The following is a 17,462-nucleotide window of genomic DNA, read 5'->3' on the forward strand; positions in this document are numbered from 1 at the left end:
TTTTTTTTTGCAAAATGTCTTCCATTAGTTATTAATGGATCTGGTGCCGACCAAAATTTCGAAAGACAAAATACCGAAAGCGAAAATACTCAAAGCCAAAATCCCGAAGGTCAAAATCCTTAAAGGAACGAGATTATACGTAGGACGATTTTTGGAATAATTTCCCAAAGCACAGAACCTTTCTTTTTGCGTCCAGCAAGCGCAGGTGTAATCCTAGGAGTAGCTACTACACTTTTACGAATTCGGGATTTTGGTTATCCCTTTCGAGATTTTGGATTTTGGAATTTTGGTTATCCAGGATTTAGGCTTTTCGGAATTTTCGGTTTTAAGGATTTTGGCTTTTTGGGATTTTGACACATTCGGGATTTTGGCTTTGGAATTTTAGCCTTCCAGGATTTTGGCTTTTTGGGATTTTGAGCTTTGGGGATTTCGGCATTCGGTATTTTGGCAATCGGGATCTTCGCTTTTTGGGATTTTGGCTTTCGGAATTTTGTCTATCCAGGATTTTGGCTTTTTGGGATTTCGGTTTTTTGTGATTTTGGCTTTCGGAATTTAGGCCTTCAGGGATTTTAGCTTTTTGGATTTTTGGCCTTTCGGGATTTTAGCGTTCGAGATCTTGCCTTTTTGAATTTTGGCTTTTTGGGATTTTGATCCATTCGGGATTTCGGCTATCCGGTATTTTGGCTTTTTGGATTTTAGCTTTCGGATGTTTGGCTATCCAGGATTTTGACTTTTTGGGATTTTGGCTTTCGGAATTTTTGCCTTCCGGGATTTTAGCTTTTTGGATTTTTGACCTTTCGGGATTTTATCGTTCGGGATCTTAGCTTTTTGGATTTTGGCTTTTTGGGATTTTGGCTTTCGGAATTTTGGCTTTCCGGGATTTTGGATTTTTGGGATTTTGGCTCTCGGAATTTTGGCTTTCCGGGATTTTGGCTTTTTGGAATTTTGACCTTTCGGAATTTTGGTGTTCGGGATCTTGGCTTTTTGGATTTTGGCTTTTTGGGATGTTGAGTTTTTTAGATTTTGACCCAACAGGGATTTGGACTTCCAGAATTTTGACTTTTTGAGAATTTAACTCATTCGAGATTTTAGTTCATCGGGATTTCAACCTAACCGGGATTTTGTTCCTTTCGGGATCTTGGCTTCCGGAATTTCGTCTTTCGGAATTTTGGATTCCCGAGATTTGGGCTTTTTGGGATTTTTTGAACTGGAACCATAATGCACACATGTTGCGAAAGATAATTCGTTAAAAGCGACTGATAATTTTAAAATTATCATTTTATATTTGGAGTACCATGGTCCCCATTCATGCTCATTCATTCGACGCTTTCTTTCAATTAATGATAAACCTTGCTTCACTCAAAGTAAACTTGTGATTAGAGCTATGCCCCTTGTGATATCGAATGAACGATTTTACCTTCCTGATCACTTTTAGGAGCAAAAAAATCGTTAGAAAATTACAAGAAACAAAATGAAAATGTGAAAATGCAAGAAAAAGTCAAACTTACCGAGTTGAGCATCAACAACAGCCGGTTCCACGAGAGCCAGATCAGCCATAACTCTCTTGCGTTTCTCCTCAATTTGCACCGTTTGCTCAGCAAGTTGAATTTGAATCTCTTGGGATTGTACCTTCTTCTTCTCAGCCTCCTGCTGATCCTTGAACATTTGCTTCAATTTTGCATTTGCTGCCTCATTCTTCGCTTGCAATTCCTGTGACTTTACTGCCAGTGACTTTTGCATTTCCTCCACTTGTTCTACAGTTTCGGCTATTTTGTTCAAGCCCACATTGAGATGTAGCTGTTGCTCCTCTAGATCACTGCGTTTCTCATTGTAAAGCTTAACCATGTGATGAATAAAGTCGAGATAGTGCCTTGGAGTGATGGCCATGGTACGTCCTCCACGTTTTGCCAGGCGTGCATTGGCCTTGTGGAGTGTCTGATGGACATAGACGCATGCATTGATTACGGCATCTCGATGATTGGGCGTAGCTGGGATCAACGGGCAAGCTGATGGGAAGAAATCCGGTGGAGACCAATTGGGTTTTTCCAAATCCACACGAATGGTAAATTCCTTGCCAACTTGGAACAGGGCAGATTCTGACCAATCACCAAACCAATTGAGAACGCAACGATTGAAGAGAGCCGGTGATGTTGCAGCTCTATCTTTGAGACCATCCGTTGATGGATTCATGGTGAAGACAACATGAAGATTTCGCATAACTTGTTGCGTAAACCATTTGTAGAGTTCATCACTGGAATCTAGCATTAATCCTTCCCTCTGAGCTCCTTCTTTGCATTGAGTCATCAGAGTTGTATATTCATCTCCTTCAAACAATCCCGGAACTTCACCATTGGCCAACAGTGTATTCATCCTCTCGAGGAATCCGGAATCTAGGACATTTGACTCATCCAGGATGAAAGCAATCTTTTCGTCTTTGCATCCCGACCTCCGAAGAACTGATCTTAAATCTTCATCAAAATCTTCACTGGTGTATTTATTGTGAACTTTAATCTGGAAGACGGAGAGTCCATTCATCCAAGCCACAAAACGAGAGAGGGTTGTTTTTCCAGCTCCTGAAACTCCAATCAGCAACAAATGCCCTTGAGGTTGCCGGAAGATTCGATCGATACGCAGAACATGCTCTAGAACTTCATCAAAGAGCACCAGAGGAACATCCAACTCTTCTTCGTAGAAAATCTTAAGGCGTGCCTTGACATAATCACGCAATTCATCCCGATTGACCGGCATGTAATCCTTGGAGAGCCAATTGCTGTAGAGAATGGGCCTGGCCAGGGCTTTATCATGATCAACCGAGGGGAAATGTTTCGCTACAACAATATCAATATTCTCATTTGTCCAACGACGTTCTGACTCCTCCACCAAGCGATCCTGGAAGAGCCGTAGGGCTTCATGAGCCCATAGGCGAACCAATCCTTCAACTGCCAGGGTATCCAGAGGTCTGATAGCTTCACAGATTCCTCTGACCCAACGTGTCATCTCTCTCGGCGAGTAAACATAGTGTGGCTGCATATCTTGGGTAAATCGATCTTGGGATGCCAAATAAAATTCCACCATGGCATTGGTCAGTGGTTCAGCATAACCCCTCAAAGATGGCATCATACGCAACATAGCTCGACTGAATGTGCCGTAAATCTGCTTGAGAGACGTCTCACCCGGATAGTCAACATAGATAATTGGGACATGTCGCAAGAATCGATGGGAAAGGGGCTTTCGACCCGGATCAGTTGGTGGATTGCAAGCTCCAACAAATTGAATCCTCTCCAGTGTCACCCAAGACTGATCGCCAGCCCTATAGAAACCCTTATGCTCAACCAATTGACGCAAAAATGAAATCACCCTCTGTGTCCCATACGAATCCATATCCGGCAAATTAATCTCATCGCAGAACAATACCAACCACTTCCCAATTTGCACCGGAGCCAGTACCACGCCATTTGGTGTCTTCCTATACTCACAGTAGTGATCAAATGTCTTCAGCAAAAGTTCAGGCGTTGTAGCCGAAGAGAAATTCAACCCAACAACTTCCATATCCGGCAATGCTCTCAATGCCGAAAACAGTGTCATCGTTTTTCCCGATCCTGGTGGACCACACAAAACAATTGGCTTATGTTCTGCCAACCAAGTGTACAGCAATGATTCATGCCGAACAGTATCCAATGTGGGAACAACAACATCCGGAGCTGCTACTTTATGAGTCTCCACCTCAATCACCGGCACTTTATTGGACCACGGCAACCAATCACCATTGATACTAACCTCATAGTCAATAATTGGTGCTCCCGTATTACTGGGTAACCCAATTGTCGTGACACTCCTAATGAAATCACCCAAATCTGACCTAACCTTGAGCTTAGCATCCCCAGCAAATGACCACAACAGAGAATACACCAAAGCCTTGGGAATGAACTGCTCAAGCTGTTCAGATGTCACAGGAAAATCTGGATGTTGAGCATTGAATATCAAAACATTTCGAGCTGCCTGATTGAGCATTGAAAAGAGTGAACTCAATGCACGCAAACGAGTAAAATCCATTATATGTTCTTGTTCCATGGCATACTCAAGGCAACGGACAACAAGACCATCGGCTGCAAAGTAGGATTGGAGAAGAGCAGCAACTTCTCTCTGGGTCTGCAAATCAAGCAGAACGATTTTTTTTGCATTGAAAATAATCTTCCCATTTGGTATATTTTCAATACATTTATAGTCAAGTGTGTTAATCCGGGCGCTTCGCTATCTGGATCGTTTATGACTAATCCATTTAGGAGAAGTGTGCCAATTTTCGGCCAGCTTCTAATTTCGGCCACTTTGAGTGTAATTTCGGCCATGGAAATAAATTAATTAAAATTATGTATTCTATCTTCGAATAGTCAATGAATTCATTTAGCTTTTAAATATTTATTCATTTTCGGATGTATTAACACAAAGACCGTTAAATTTTAGGTATAATTTGAATTTAAATTGCTTTGTAAAAACTCAGTGTGGAAAGTCTTACAAAAAATGTGACGGATCGATTGGGTTTCTAGCAGTCTTACGATTTGTGGTGAAGTGCAAAAGGTTTTTTGCTTCGGTGTTTTTCATGAAAATTGATTAGTTTTCATTAAAGATTGTTTCTGTTTATGTTAATAGCGAATCAATCTTTAAAGATCGAGAAAAATTTTCCAATTGGACCCTGTATTTCGCGTAAAAAAGTATATACTTTGTGAGCGTCTCTCCGGTGAGGTAGTGTTGCCTATTCCGGCAACATCTTTTGCTTTCTTAAATTTCTTATTAATTTTGTGTTTTTTTTTTTCAATTTCGGAGTTCTACAATGTCCAGAGAAAAAAAAACTATCGCTTCTATGAAAAAGATGATGTAGAAAAGGCCTTGGAAGAGTTCAGGAAGGGCAAATTGCTACGGGAATATACGCGTAAATTTGAGATGCTACTCTTCAGGTCTTCAGGACAAATTACACGGAAGATCTAAATATTAAACTAAACTTAAATATTAAACTAAATATTAAACTCGTTCCGTTTGACGTTTTTAAATTTTCTATCCGTTTCGTCACAAAAGGTGGTCAGAAAAAAGGTGACCGGAATTTCACTCAAAGTGGCCGGAATACTACCCAAAGCAATGTCCACATTTTTATTAATTTTTCAATATTTTAGCAAGTGATTTAAAGAAAACAAAGATGACAAACTAGTTTTCAAGGTTCCACACAACCTTCCCGAAAAGAAAGTAACAAAAAATATCAATATGAAATAAAATTATAGCATTTCAAACTTAGGATTTCGGTGCTTATATGCAACTATGCCGAAATTTGGCACACTTACCCTAAAATAATATTTTTATTTTTATTTTCGTAATATAGTCACTATACAGTAACATAATATAACTATTCAACTTTGAGAAAAAGCAAAAATAATATTTTTATCCATTAAATAAGTGAGTGTAATCGACTATCATTTCAATCTCGTGCCAGCTGGGTTCTTCACTAAAACTTTTCTAGAACTGATATTTTCGCTAATGATAGCTAGTTGATTGAAAACATTTATTGTTTTTTTCCTCGTGAAAAAAAGTATTTTAAATTCAAAGGTTTAATTAAAAGTGAATTAGCGAAAAGGCGACCCACTTAGTGCATGCTGACTTATTTTAGTATTATGATTATTTTATAAATTTTCTTTAATATTTTTGATAATATTTTTTTATATTATGTTTCTGAATGAAACAGTGAATAATTCGGATCTAGAAGAAGTAAAAAAGAATTTCATCAGTCCAAAAACAAGCGTTTAAGTAGCACTCTTCGGAAAACGATCCAGTTACCCCACCTTACTATATTGCTCTCATGGTTTTCAAGATCTATAAGCTGAATTATAACGTTTACTGATCAAATTAAAGTAAATACTGACCAATTGGTCATATACCAGCTTTCTTTTTTTCAAAGTTTATGAGGTTATGTACAACCAAACTCATTCCTTTACCAACTTTTTTCAATAAATAAATAAAAAAACATAAATTAGAGAACTTTTAATGAGAACATTATTTAGAATAAAAACGAAAAATCTATCAATTAAATATTTGCTAAAAATATTCCAATTGTTATAGATATTGAGGTTATGTACAACTTAACCTTAAAAAAGGAAGTTTATATAATAAGAAATTCAAAGTTAATGTGACAACCAATTTTCCCCATAATTCAAGACTTTACTGTTATTAGTATTTAACGAATACCGGATTTAACTAATCATAAATAAATCAGAATACTATTTTAAAATTGAAAAATAAACGAGGAGAAAGAAATTTGTATTATCTTTTACTTTTGAAGTTGAATAATTCAAGATGGAGATTTTTCCGGTGAAAGGCGTCTAAGGACGAAATGTTCAGCTCGGCTATTGTCAAGACATATCCGAAAATTGAATTAGGGGACGAATTACAGGGGAGGGAGAAAAAGAATCAGATTCGTTTTGAAATAATAGCGTTTTAGGAAGGGTCATCGACAACTGTAAGTCAATAGCTCTTATCGTTGGAATTTTAGATGGGTCAGAAGAACAAAAAAAAAAAAAAACGAGAAACAGGTATGTTCAAAATAACTCTATTATCCTGCGAACACCAAATGCTAAGAGACTTAATTTCAGCTGAATACATGTATTTCAGCTGAAATTTGCTAACCATAAAACGACACTCGCGAGGCAGTGCAAATTCTGTATATTTGGTTAGCACTTTTTGTTCAAGAACTGCTTACCGGTCAGCATATTTTATCAGCAAAAGTACTTTCGCATAATTTACCGTTTACCAGTTCCCAACCAATTTAAACCGTTTTGTAAATTACTCGAAAGATCCCACAAAATAATTTTAAGAGCAATAAAATAGACTTTCGGACAAAAATTACTTATCGGTTCATAACCGGTTCACGACCGGTGTAATTTCTAAATCACTCAAAAATTGAATTATATAATTGAATTTAAATCAAACTAATATAATTGAATTTAGAATTAAAATTAGCTATCGGTTATGAACCGGTTCATGACCGATTGGAACCGGTTCAGTTTTGTCGGAAATTGCAAGATTTTTCTAACGAGCTCAAACATGACCCCATACGCTTGATAAATACACTCTCTAGTGTCTTTTTAACCTTTGCCCTTGCAAAACCATAATTAGGAATGATTCAACGGTATTGTCGTATAAGGGCGAAATGCTCGCCTGGGTAATCTCTAAAACATATCCAAAAACGAAAAAAAATCGCATGACGTGTTTTCGAGCAATCTCAAAAAAAAGAACATGGTTTTGGAGGGAAAGAAGAACGGTGGGGGAGAATTAGGGACATGATAACAACCCTTAAGTGGACTTACGCGGAGGTCCTCCTTAGGTCCCAAGTCGCTATCTCTAACCGTGTGGCCTCTAGTGATGACAACAGCCGGACGGACAGATGTACAAACAGCGTGACGAGACATTTCACAGAAATCGTTTGAAACGCGAAGATTTGTTGAGAAAAATGGTCTGCGGTCTTTATAGTTCAAACCGTTCGAGCATTAATAAAATGGAAAGCATCTTTCATGCTTTTGAGGTTAGAAAATTGGTATATTGGAGATTTAAAGAAATTCGGGATTTTTTTCATTATTAGATAAACATACAAAAAATTTTCTAATTGGCAGATCAGCATTATTCAATATAAAATTTGCCATATTTTTTTGGTTAAGCCTCACATAACCTTAAACAAATACGAGAATGATGTCTATTTATTTAAAAAAAAAAACTTTTTTTTAATACGAACAACCCACGAAACGATAATTGATGAAAATTTGCACTTTACAGCTTAATTTACCAACATCATTTAGAAATATTTGGTAGAGGTTCAGCATTTGACATTCGTTGAAAAGGTTATGTACCGAGATAACCTCAAAAAATCACATTCTTAAATATAATTTAACAAACAAATCATCTTTCACATTTATCCAAATTTTTTTTAAGTCATGACGAATTCAATTAAAAAATTCTAGCAGAAAAAATATCTTCTGTTGTAAAATTTAAGAACAAATAGCTATATAGGTTATGTTCCTATAAAGTTATAGTGAAACAAAACTATAATCTTTTTTTTTATTTGAACTATAGAATTGAATTGATTTAATATTGATGATTGAACATAAAACTTTAATTCCTAAATAATAAAAAGTCGCTATATCGAACAAGCTCAGTCATTTTAGTTTTGTTACTTTAAAATTATTGTCCCTAACCAATAAAAATAGTCTGAAAACACGTAAGAAAGGAATGAAAAATCGCTTTAATTTTCGCAAAATGAGTTTGATTTATGTTTGACAGAAAAATTTCATCTTTTCTGACACTTAGGATACTCCTCTTTCTGAATTTTTGGTTAGAAATGTACATAACCTCACATTCTGAAACTTTTGGGCATCTAACTTTTGGTCTCAGTTTTTTTTTCGAATTTCTTCCTGAATATCTTCTTTTTTAAATTTTTAAACAGTGTTTTATGACGATACTTTATTAAACTAGCACCATTAGCACAATCCTACCAAAATCAGAAACTAAAATTCGAGGTTATGAACCATGAGATACAAATAATATTGATTATTGAATATTTTTAATCACTACGACTAAAAAAATCTTAAAAATGATAATATTTTTACGAGGTTATAATTTAGTTGAACGATATCATTTTGTGCATTTTGTAGAAAAGTGGTGTACTTTTTTTTAGGTTATGTTAGGTTATTTTTTAATCAATTTGAGACAGAGCCAGAAATTCTCGAAGCATTAAAAATTTGTTTTTTTTATCAAAACTTTTTCTTGAATTTCGGGTTCACATTTAAAATTTTCAAAGATCCTTCTTTTTTAATAAAAGAATATTGGTCATACTTTTGAGGTTATATTCATGAAATAATTTTTTTTTAATAATTCTTAAACCTTTTTTCAAAAAATTGAATAACGTTTGAATAAAAATTAAGGATCATGTAATAATAAATTTAAAATTATTGTAAAAAAATCTTACCTGAAGAGCCGGAGATGCTTCATCATCTTTCTTCTCCTTTCCAGCCGATCCAAAGTAATCATCATCAGAATCTTCCAGTGGAATATTCTTGAGGCGCATCATATAGTTATCGAAGATCATCTCAGTAGAGAGAACATCTTCGGAGAACCAAACCATTCCACAACGGGAAACTGTGGCCAGAGTTGCAAATTTCAAATCCTGCACCTCAAACATAATTCTCACATTTGGCGGCAATGAGAGACGTTCACCATTCGGTAGGGTCAGGAGTTTGTTATCATCGAGAACTGAATTCAAATTCTCCACCCATTCTGGATCTACGTCACCATCAAAAATAATCCACTGACGTTTGTTAATTTCTCCACGGACATTGTCAATGATCTTTCTGAGAATATGCGTAAACAATCCGTCTGTCCATTCACGAGTATTCGGATCTAGGACACCATAGAGAGCTTCCTTGGAGATAGCTTTGGGATCAATAACATGAGCCACTCCCTCAATCCCTTCAAATCTCTCCAAAGCCTTCAGAAGAACTTTCCAGGCTGTTGATTTACCCGATCCCGAAGGTCCAACCATCATCAAACCATGATTCAGGTTGGAAATTTGATAGAGTTGTAGGACCTAAAGGATGATCGAGGAAAAGTCAGAAGGAAACTTAACGAAACTTTACAGGAGAAAGCTAATGGCAAGCTTGGTTAAGCTGTGTTTTTTTTTAAAGATATTTTTTTTTTTCAAAAATAAATCTTTTATTCAAGGGTTAGGGTAAGTGTGCCAAATTCCGGCCAGCTTGCAATTTCGGCCACCTTTTTTGTTCCTCGAATTTCCATGAATTTTTAGTTTTTACATACTCTAAAGATTATACAATGCAAAAGAATAACAAAAAATGTAGCTTCGACAAACGAGATGACGTGAAAAATATATTGGAAGAAATCCCGAAGGGCAAGGAACTATGAGAATGAAGGTGGCCGAAATAGGGCACCAAAGCTATGTCTACATTTTTATTCATTTTAAAATGTATTAAGAATGATTTTAGAGTAAATAAAGACGATAAACTGTCTACAAGGTTCTAAGCAACACTCCTTAAGTAAAAGAAATAAAAAAAATCAATTTCTGTTAAAGATATTACATTTCAAACTTGAGACTTTGGCGCTTGCATGCAACTATGCCGAAATTTGGCACACTTACCCTAGGTTACCAACAATAAGCCGGCGATGGACGTTACACAATTTCGTAGCTAAATCCTTTATCGATTTGCAACGGACTAAATCTTATCCGAAAATGAACTCAAAACTTGTTGAAAATAAAGTTAAAGCCAAATAAGATAACTACCGGTTCATAACCGGTTGTAAACCGAATGAATCCGAATATCCGAATATCCGAAAATAAAAACCTTTGAAAATATTTCGCAATTGCTTGAATCGAATGAAAAACACGTTCTACAGAGCTGATTAACTTTTGACCCTGAAAATCCGATAAATGGAATAGTTCAAGGTTATTTGCATATATTTATCAAAAATTCACAGCTAAATCGATGAAGCTTATCAAGCAACATAAAAAACACCTGTTTTCTCCAAACTTTTACCCAATAAAAATATGAATTGTTCATGGGACAAAACAAAAGGCATTTCAATGAATTTAATATGTACAAATGTTAGTAATGGCAAACTTACTTTTTCCACCCATGTCTCTCCGAATCCCTTCATTGCGTGCATTTTTGGATTAACCTTATGTACAAAATTAGTGTTCTATATATTTCACATCAACTCACCTTTTCCATCCAGGCGCATCCCTGCTCATCTCCTTCACCGCAAACCAAATACTCCTCAGCACAGACTTTCCTGATTTCCGTCTTGAGTCCCTTCATCTCTGCCCTGGTGTATCCCACATTCGGGAATACATCGCTGAGTAGGGAGAACAGCAATGGAATATCTTCAGCCACAAGTTTAGGCACCATTGTCTCACAAACAGATTGAATCAGAATCTCCTGTTCGGGCAAATTCTCCGCAATGGACGCCTCATCGATATTCTCCTCACCACGTTGCTTCATATTGTCCTTAATCTTCATAATTCTATCGCGTTTGACATTACCAGCTGACACGAGAACAGACTTGAGGGCACGCAGGCCAAAATCGTAGTGAGATTGATTGGACAATTGTTCGTCGCAAAGCTTGAAGAATGGAACAATTTTGCAAGCAAGTTTCTCTGCAGATCGGAAACCCTGACTGAACAGCATAACTTCGGCAATCAATTGTCGATCTGGCGTTGTCATGGCCAAAGATCGGAAAAGTTTCTTCAAATTGTCCGGAAGATTGGATCTCCCAGCATAGCCAGGATTCATTGTGATGAAAATTGCCATGTCCGAAGACACTCGAACTTGCTTACCAACCAACTCGACAGTGATACCTAGGAAGGAGATTCAATTTACTTTGAAAATTCTTCAAAGGTATCGGGACTTTTAGTGAACAATGCAATGAGATTTTTATATTTACAAGACACTTAGACATTTCAAAAGAAAGCCAGGAGTAAATTACAGGGTCCATAGTCATTACTGATTTACTGATCCCAGTTATTAATGGTTCACGTAATCGAGTATGGATTACTGGATCCAGTTATTACTTATTCACTTGAGCAAGTCTGGATTATTGGGTCTCTTCATAACTGGATCACTACTGGACTAATTCATTACTGGTTTACATGACCGAGTCTTTACTGAATTACTGATCTCAGTACTGATTCACATGATCGAGCATAGAAAGGCCCAGTTATAACTGAATCACTGAACTAAGCATTACTGGATTACTGGGTCTTACTATTACTGGTTTACTGATATTACTGGTTTACTGAACCCAGTCATGACTGATTTACTGATCCCAGTTCTTACTTCATAACTGGAGCGCGGGATCAATTCATGACTGTTTTTCTGATCTCAGTTACTACTGGTATACTTGATCAGGTCATTACTGGTTTACTGATCCCAGTAATTACTGGTTCATATCACTGAGTATAAATTACTAGGCCCAGTCTGTATCACTGAATTACTGGATTACTGGGTACAATTATTAGTATTTCACTGGGTCCATAGTCATTACTGGTTTATTGATTCCAGTTATTACTGGTTCACGTAAGCGACTGGACTCAGTTATAATTGGATGACTGGAGCAATTCATTACAGGATTTCCGATCCCAGTTATTACAGGTCTACTGGACAAAATTAATTAATGGTTTACTGATCTCAGTTATTTCTGTTTCACATGATCAAGTATGGATTACTAGGCCTAGTTATAACTGTATCACTGGACTAAGTTATTACTGGATTACTGGGTTTAATTATTACTGGTTTAGTGAACCTACAGACATTACTGGTTTACTGATCCCAGTTATGACTGATTTACAGAACGCAGTGATCAGTAAATCAGTTGACCAAGCCTGGATCACTGTTTTTCCGATCCCAGTTATTGCTGGATCATATAAACGAATATAGATAACTAGGCCCAGTTATAACTGTATCACTGGACTAAGCCATTACTGGATTACTGGGTCCAATTATTACTGATCCACTGGACCAAGTCATTACTGATTTACTGATTCCACTGATCAGTAAATCAGTCAATACTGGTTCACTTGACCAAGTTTGGATTATTAGGCCTCTTCATAACTAGAGTACTGGACCAGTTCATTACTGGTTTTCCTATCTAAGTTATAACTGGATGACTGGACCAAGTCATTATTGTACCCAGCTATTATTGGTCAACTGAGTTAAATCATTAGTGGACTAATACGCTCAGTTATAATTGGTTATTTGGTCTAGAAGCCATAAATATATTACTTTTCCCAGTTATTATTTGATTACTGAGTTAAATCAAAAACTGAACAACTGATAACTAATAACTAGGCTTAACATTTCACAGGTTCTATAACTTAAACTAACACACATACGGAAATATAGAAACGAAATATTGATAGAATCAACAATAGGGAAATCCGGAAGTCATCGGGAAGAGACAATCACTCAGGGAAACACATCAACTATCTCCAGAGCTTTCGGCTCGGTTTCCAAGCCTTCATCAGTGGTCAAGTCTTGCAATTTTTCTCTGAGACTCGTTCAGGGTTTTTGGTCAGGATTACAACAGGGCATGAGAGAACACCAATACGAAACGGCCCAATTGGTGTCCGAGAGCCTTCACGGACTCCGTCTTTTCCCAGCAAATACCCAAGACAAAGAAGAAGATCCGAAAATTGTGCCAAATATTACAAAAAAAATGTAAAAAACAGTGTAAGAATAGTGCCCCCGTTCCCTCTCATGACCTGTTGTAATCCTGACCAAAACCCTGAACGAGTCTCAGAGAAAAAATGCAAGACTTGACCACTGATGAAGGCTTGGAAACCGAGCCGAAAGCTCTGGAGATAGTTGATGTGTTTCCCTGAGTGATTGTCTCTTCCCGATGACTTCCGGATTTCCCTATTGCTGATTGCAATTAACGTCGGCTTATTACAACAAAGATTGATAGAGTAATATGTCCTTAAAATCGTATTGGATCGGTTTGTTTCCAATATTTCCCTTCCTGATACAAAAGAGGCGTGGCTTATTTTCCAATGGATGACAATTTTGAAAGAATGCTTAAGTTCTGGATCTAACGTTTTTCGTATATGTTGAAAATTGATAATGAATATTTTACAACTAGCTATCAAAAACTCTGTAAAAACTCATGACCTTAAATTATTCGTAGGCGGAGTTAGTTAAATAATAATCTCCTCCCATTTGAAAATAGTTACAGAACTCTATAGTTATGCAAAAAGTAAATTGGTATCTTACTTGGAGTATCTTTGTTGCTGTCCTGATGAGATTTCAGAGCTTCCTGAATTGTCTGGATTTGTTGAGACACCGCTGAGAGCATTCTCTCCTCCAGACGATTGAATTCATCAAAACATCCCCAAGCACCAACTTGACACAATCCCACAAAGATTCTTCCCATGGCCTGAAAATCAAAGGTCTCATCGCAATTGAACACCAATACGAAACGGCCCAATTGGTGTCCGAGAGCCTTCACGGACTCTGTCTTGCCCGTTCCTGCCGGTCCAAATGGTGATCCACCGAGACGTGATTCCAAAGCTTGAGTCATCGTAAGGTAGCATCGATCTGTGAGTGGAGTCTGTACCAGACGATCCTGAACACCCAAATACTCAAAGCCATAGAAGAATTTGGCATTTGCCATGTGAATTGTCAATTGCTGCAGCACTTCAGTCTGCCGAGGATCAAAGTAGAAACGCATCTCACAGAGCCATTGGAAGGACTTGGGATTGGTCACTTTGTTGGCAATTAAGCGACGCGTAACAGTTCTTTTGTGAACGAATTCATTGATCTGGAAGTGATTTACAATTGAAGTTATTGTCGACCTGAAAGATTATAAAGAACCTACCAAATGCTCCAACTTCCTTCGCCTCAGAGCTGGCTGTTCCTGAAGCACTGAATCCGCCAGAACATTGAGTGTTGCTTCTACAGTGGCCAGAACACGATTCAGAGGATTCTTTGCTCCTGAATTTTCAGAACTCTGCTGTAGAGCAGATTCTACATCTTCTGACCACAAAATCTGAGCTGCTAGTACAACTATTTGTGCTTGATACTTGTCACACCATTCCATATACTTTTGTGGATCAATCTGTCCATCTTTGAATTGTTTGATGTCCTGAACGGCTTGAGCCAAGTACGAAGCCAGAGTGAATCGCATCTCTTTCTCCACCAGACTCAACCATTCATTGATCTTTGGGTGTTCAACGGTTGAAACGGGATGAACAAATTTAACTTCTTCACCCTCACGAGAAGCAATTCCAAGGACAACGGTGTTATCTTCATTGAGAATTATTGAAGCAACTCCTGCAAACATCTTTTTGAAGTGCTTCTGCAAACGTGCAACATTCTTGCTGTTGCCAATGATCTCGAGAAGATCTTCATCGCCCACAAAGTAGAATCGTGGGAAAGATGTTCGTTCACGTTCAAGATACTCTCCAAGGGCTTTTTGAATCTTGCCCAACAAGTCAGCTAGACGTTCCAAGGAACGCTGTACAGCTGGGATATTGAGAACATCCATTACTTTTGGAGATTTAGCAACTTTCTTCATCAATCCCAGGAATTCCGAACTGATACTCTGGAATCTGGATGTTTCAACTGGAAGCAGAGTTTTGATGTCAGCACTTCCCGAGAAGATTCCTTCTAGATACACCCAGCGTCGTTGTACGTCAATCCAAACATCAAAGAGAGCATTGATGCGATTCAGTTTCTCTTCCCATGTTAGTGTTTCCTCCTCAAAGACCTTGTAGTAGGGAGAGAGTTTCATTGCTGCCACTGAATTTATATGTTCCTTGACTTTGTTGAACAGATCATCCCATCCTCGGATGATTCGACACTTGTTCTGATAATTTATCAAATCCAATTCATAATTTTGCCAAGATTCTCGAACTTGCTTGAGGAATTCTTCAAGAGCCATTTCTCCTTGAGCCACAAGGATGATATCCTTGACGATCGCTTCATTCTTGAGGAGATTGATATCCCAGACTTGACCTAGGGTCAAATCTGACAGAATCCAGTTGACTTTGAGCTGTCTGGTGAGTTGTTTCCAGTGACGCTCTTTGAGAGCATCAGATTTCAGCTCGATGATCAACATGTTGACTTTGATGTAGCTCTGAAGGAGTTTCTTTACATATTCATAGCTCTCGTACATCCTTAGACGAGCTGGGAGTTCTTTGAGCTGACTCAGCATTGTCTCGAGGGAGTAGCGGAGCTTACGAGGCTGAACAGACAACCATGGCTTCTCACGCGTCTCATCAATCTGTGTCCAAATCTTTGACAACTCACTCCAGACTCCACGCAAATCCTGCAATTCTTCCAGCACAACATTCATCCTCTCACCGCTGTTGTTCTGAATGGCGGACTCTTGAAGTTCCAGAGCTTCCTTGGCCTTAGCCACATTGTCTCGTTCTTCCTTGAGACGGGAGAATTTACTCTCAAACAATTGCAACTGCTGCAGAGCATCATCAGGACGAATCCTTCCACCTGTAGGCTTATTCTTCTCCCAATCATTGAGGAAGTCCGCAGTACGAGTTTCAACGGCTTTATCTTCAGCAACAATCTTAGCTTGAAGACTAGCCACTTGAGTCTGAATGGCTGAATCTTTGCGTTTCATGATCTCATTGAAAGCCGACCATTCACCCTCGATATTGTCAACGTGAAGCCAAGAATTGGGAAACTGGAAGCGTTGACGTTCGAGAATTCGCTGAGCCTCACGATAGACCTCAACTTGTTTATCCCAAATCAGCATTTCCTTCTTCAGTGACTGCACGTAAGTGATGAAGCTAACGGCATCTGATGTACTAGCTGCTTCAATACTCTGCTGCTCCAGGTCACTACGAGACTTTGACACTTTTCCATGGAACGTTGTCATCTCGTTGCCGAGAAGTGTTCCAAACTTACTGAGAGCTTCCTTATGCCATGAATCGTACTTCAATGTAACTTTAGCCTGAACCTTTGCGTAGTCAATGACAATAGGTCCATATGCTCGTCTCGTATCTGATGTATCGAAGGTTGTACGAGATTTTTTGATGTCATTCAAACATTTAATCCACAAATTAATTTCCTCTCCAAGACGTCCGTATAGGATATCTGGTTGAAGATCCCACAGACTCTGATAACGCAACCATTCGTCAACATACACACGTACCTCTCCAATCTTCCCTTCAATTGCCTCATAGGCATGTTCAATGGTTTCCGAACCAGTTGGAAGTTTAGTCAGGAGATTTCTGTATGTCTGTGACACCGGTTTATCCAGACCAACTTGATACCGAGAACTCTGTAGACGCGTCTGAGACGTTACAATTGCCTGCCATGCAAACAATTGCTGCATAATCTGAAATCTAGCCTCCTCAATTGATGGATACAGATACATCTGTTGATTTGTAATACGAATCTCATGAATAGCATTCTGAATCTGTGGTTCTCCGCCAGGTTTATGAGTTGGCAAAACTGGTGCATCAGTATCCATGGACAAATCAACCTCCTTCTTATTTCCCGTCAATGCATCAGTCCATGCCTGAATACCAGCCTGCAGACGAGCTGCCAACTTCTTCTCAACCTCCTCATCCAACCTAGCCACCCAAACATGAAGATTCGAATACTGCCTGAGTGATAAATCATCAACAGCATGTTGAATCTTTGACAAAATATCCGCAAAAGTTGCTGCACTGTAGGGACATGTCTCCAGTGAACGAACATCTACATCAAGTTGCTCCTCAACCACAAGTAAATCCTCAACTTTCTCCTGAAATGCCACAACACACTCCGACAGACGCTGAACATACGGATCCAATTTGTAGCTCTCCCACACCAATTGAATCCCTTCAGAGATCAATGCCAGAACATCTTGACGCAAACCAGCCACAAGGGGAACAATACTAGCACGATCTTCAATCTATCCGC

At 38.2% G+C, this 17,462-nt stretch overlaps 1 protein-coding gene across 8 annotated transcripts in view; it reads right to left on the bottom strand.

The window, feature by feature from the left end:
• Window positions 1–17,462, bottom strand: part of LOC129804328 (dynein heavy chain, cytoplasmic) — a 47,044-nt gene that overhangs the window by 18,368 nt on the left and 11,214 nt on the right. For 4 of the 8 annotated variants that reach the window (XM_055851568.1, XM_055851578.1, XM_055851532.1 and 1 more), the window contains 6 exons: window positions 14,413–17,454; window positions 13,809–14,355; window positions 10,764–11,398; window positions 10,666–10,692; window positions 8,999–9,616; window positions 1,509–4,149 (listed from right to left, as the gene is read on the bottom strand). In XM_055851568.1, the coding sequence (XP_055707543.1) occupies window positions 1,509–4,149; window positions 8,999–9,616; window positions 10,666–10,692; window positions 10,764–11,398; window positions 13,809–14,355; window positions 14,413–17,454 (7,510 nt within the window). The remainder of the gene's footprint in view (window positions 1–1,508; window positions 4,150–8,998; window positions 9,617–10,665; window positions 10,693–10,763; window positions 11,399–13,808; window positions 14,356–14,412; window positions 17,455–17,462) is intronic. The other 4 variants (XM_055851588.1, XM_055851596.1, XM_055851549.1 and 1 more) reach the window with 1 other exon arrangement.

Source organism: Phlebotomus papatasi, chromosome 1 (assembly GCF_024763615.1).
Source record: "Phlebotomus papatasi isolate M1 chromosome 1, Ppap_2.1, whole genome shotgun sequence".
Classification (NCBI taxonomy): Eukaryota; Metazoa; Arthropoda; class Insecta; order Diptera; family Psychodidae; genus Phlebotomus; species Phlebotomus papatasi.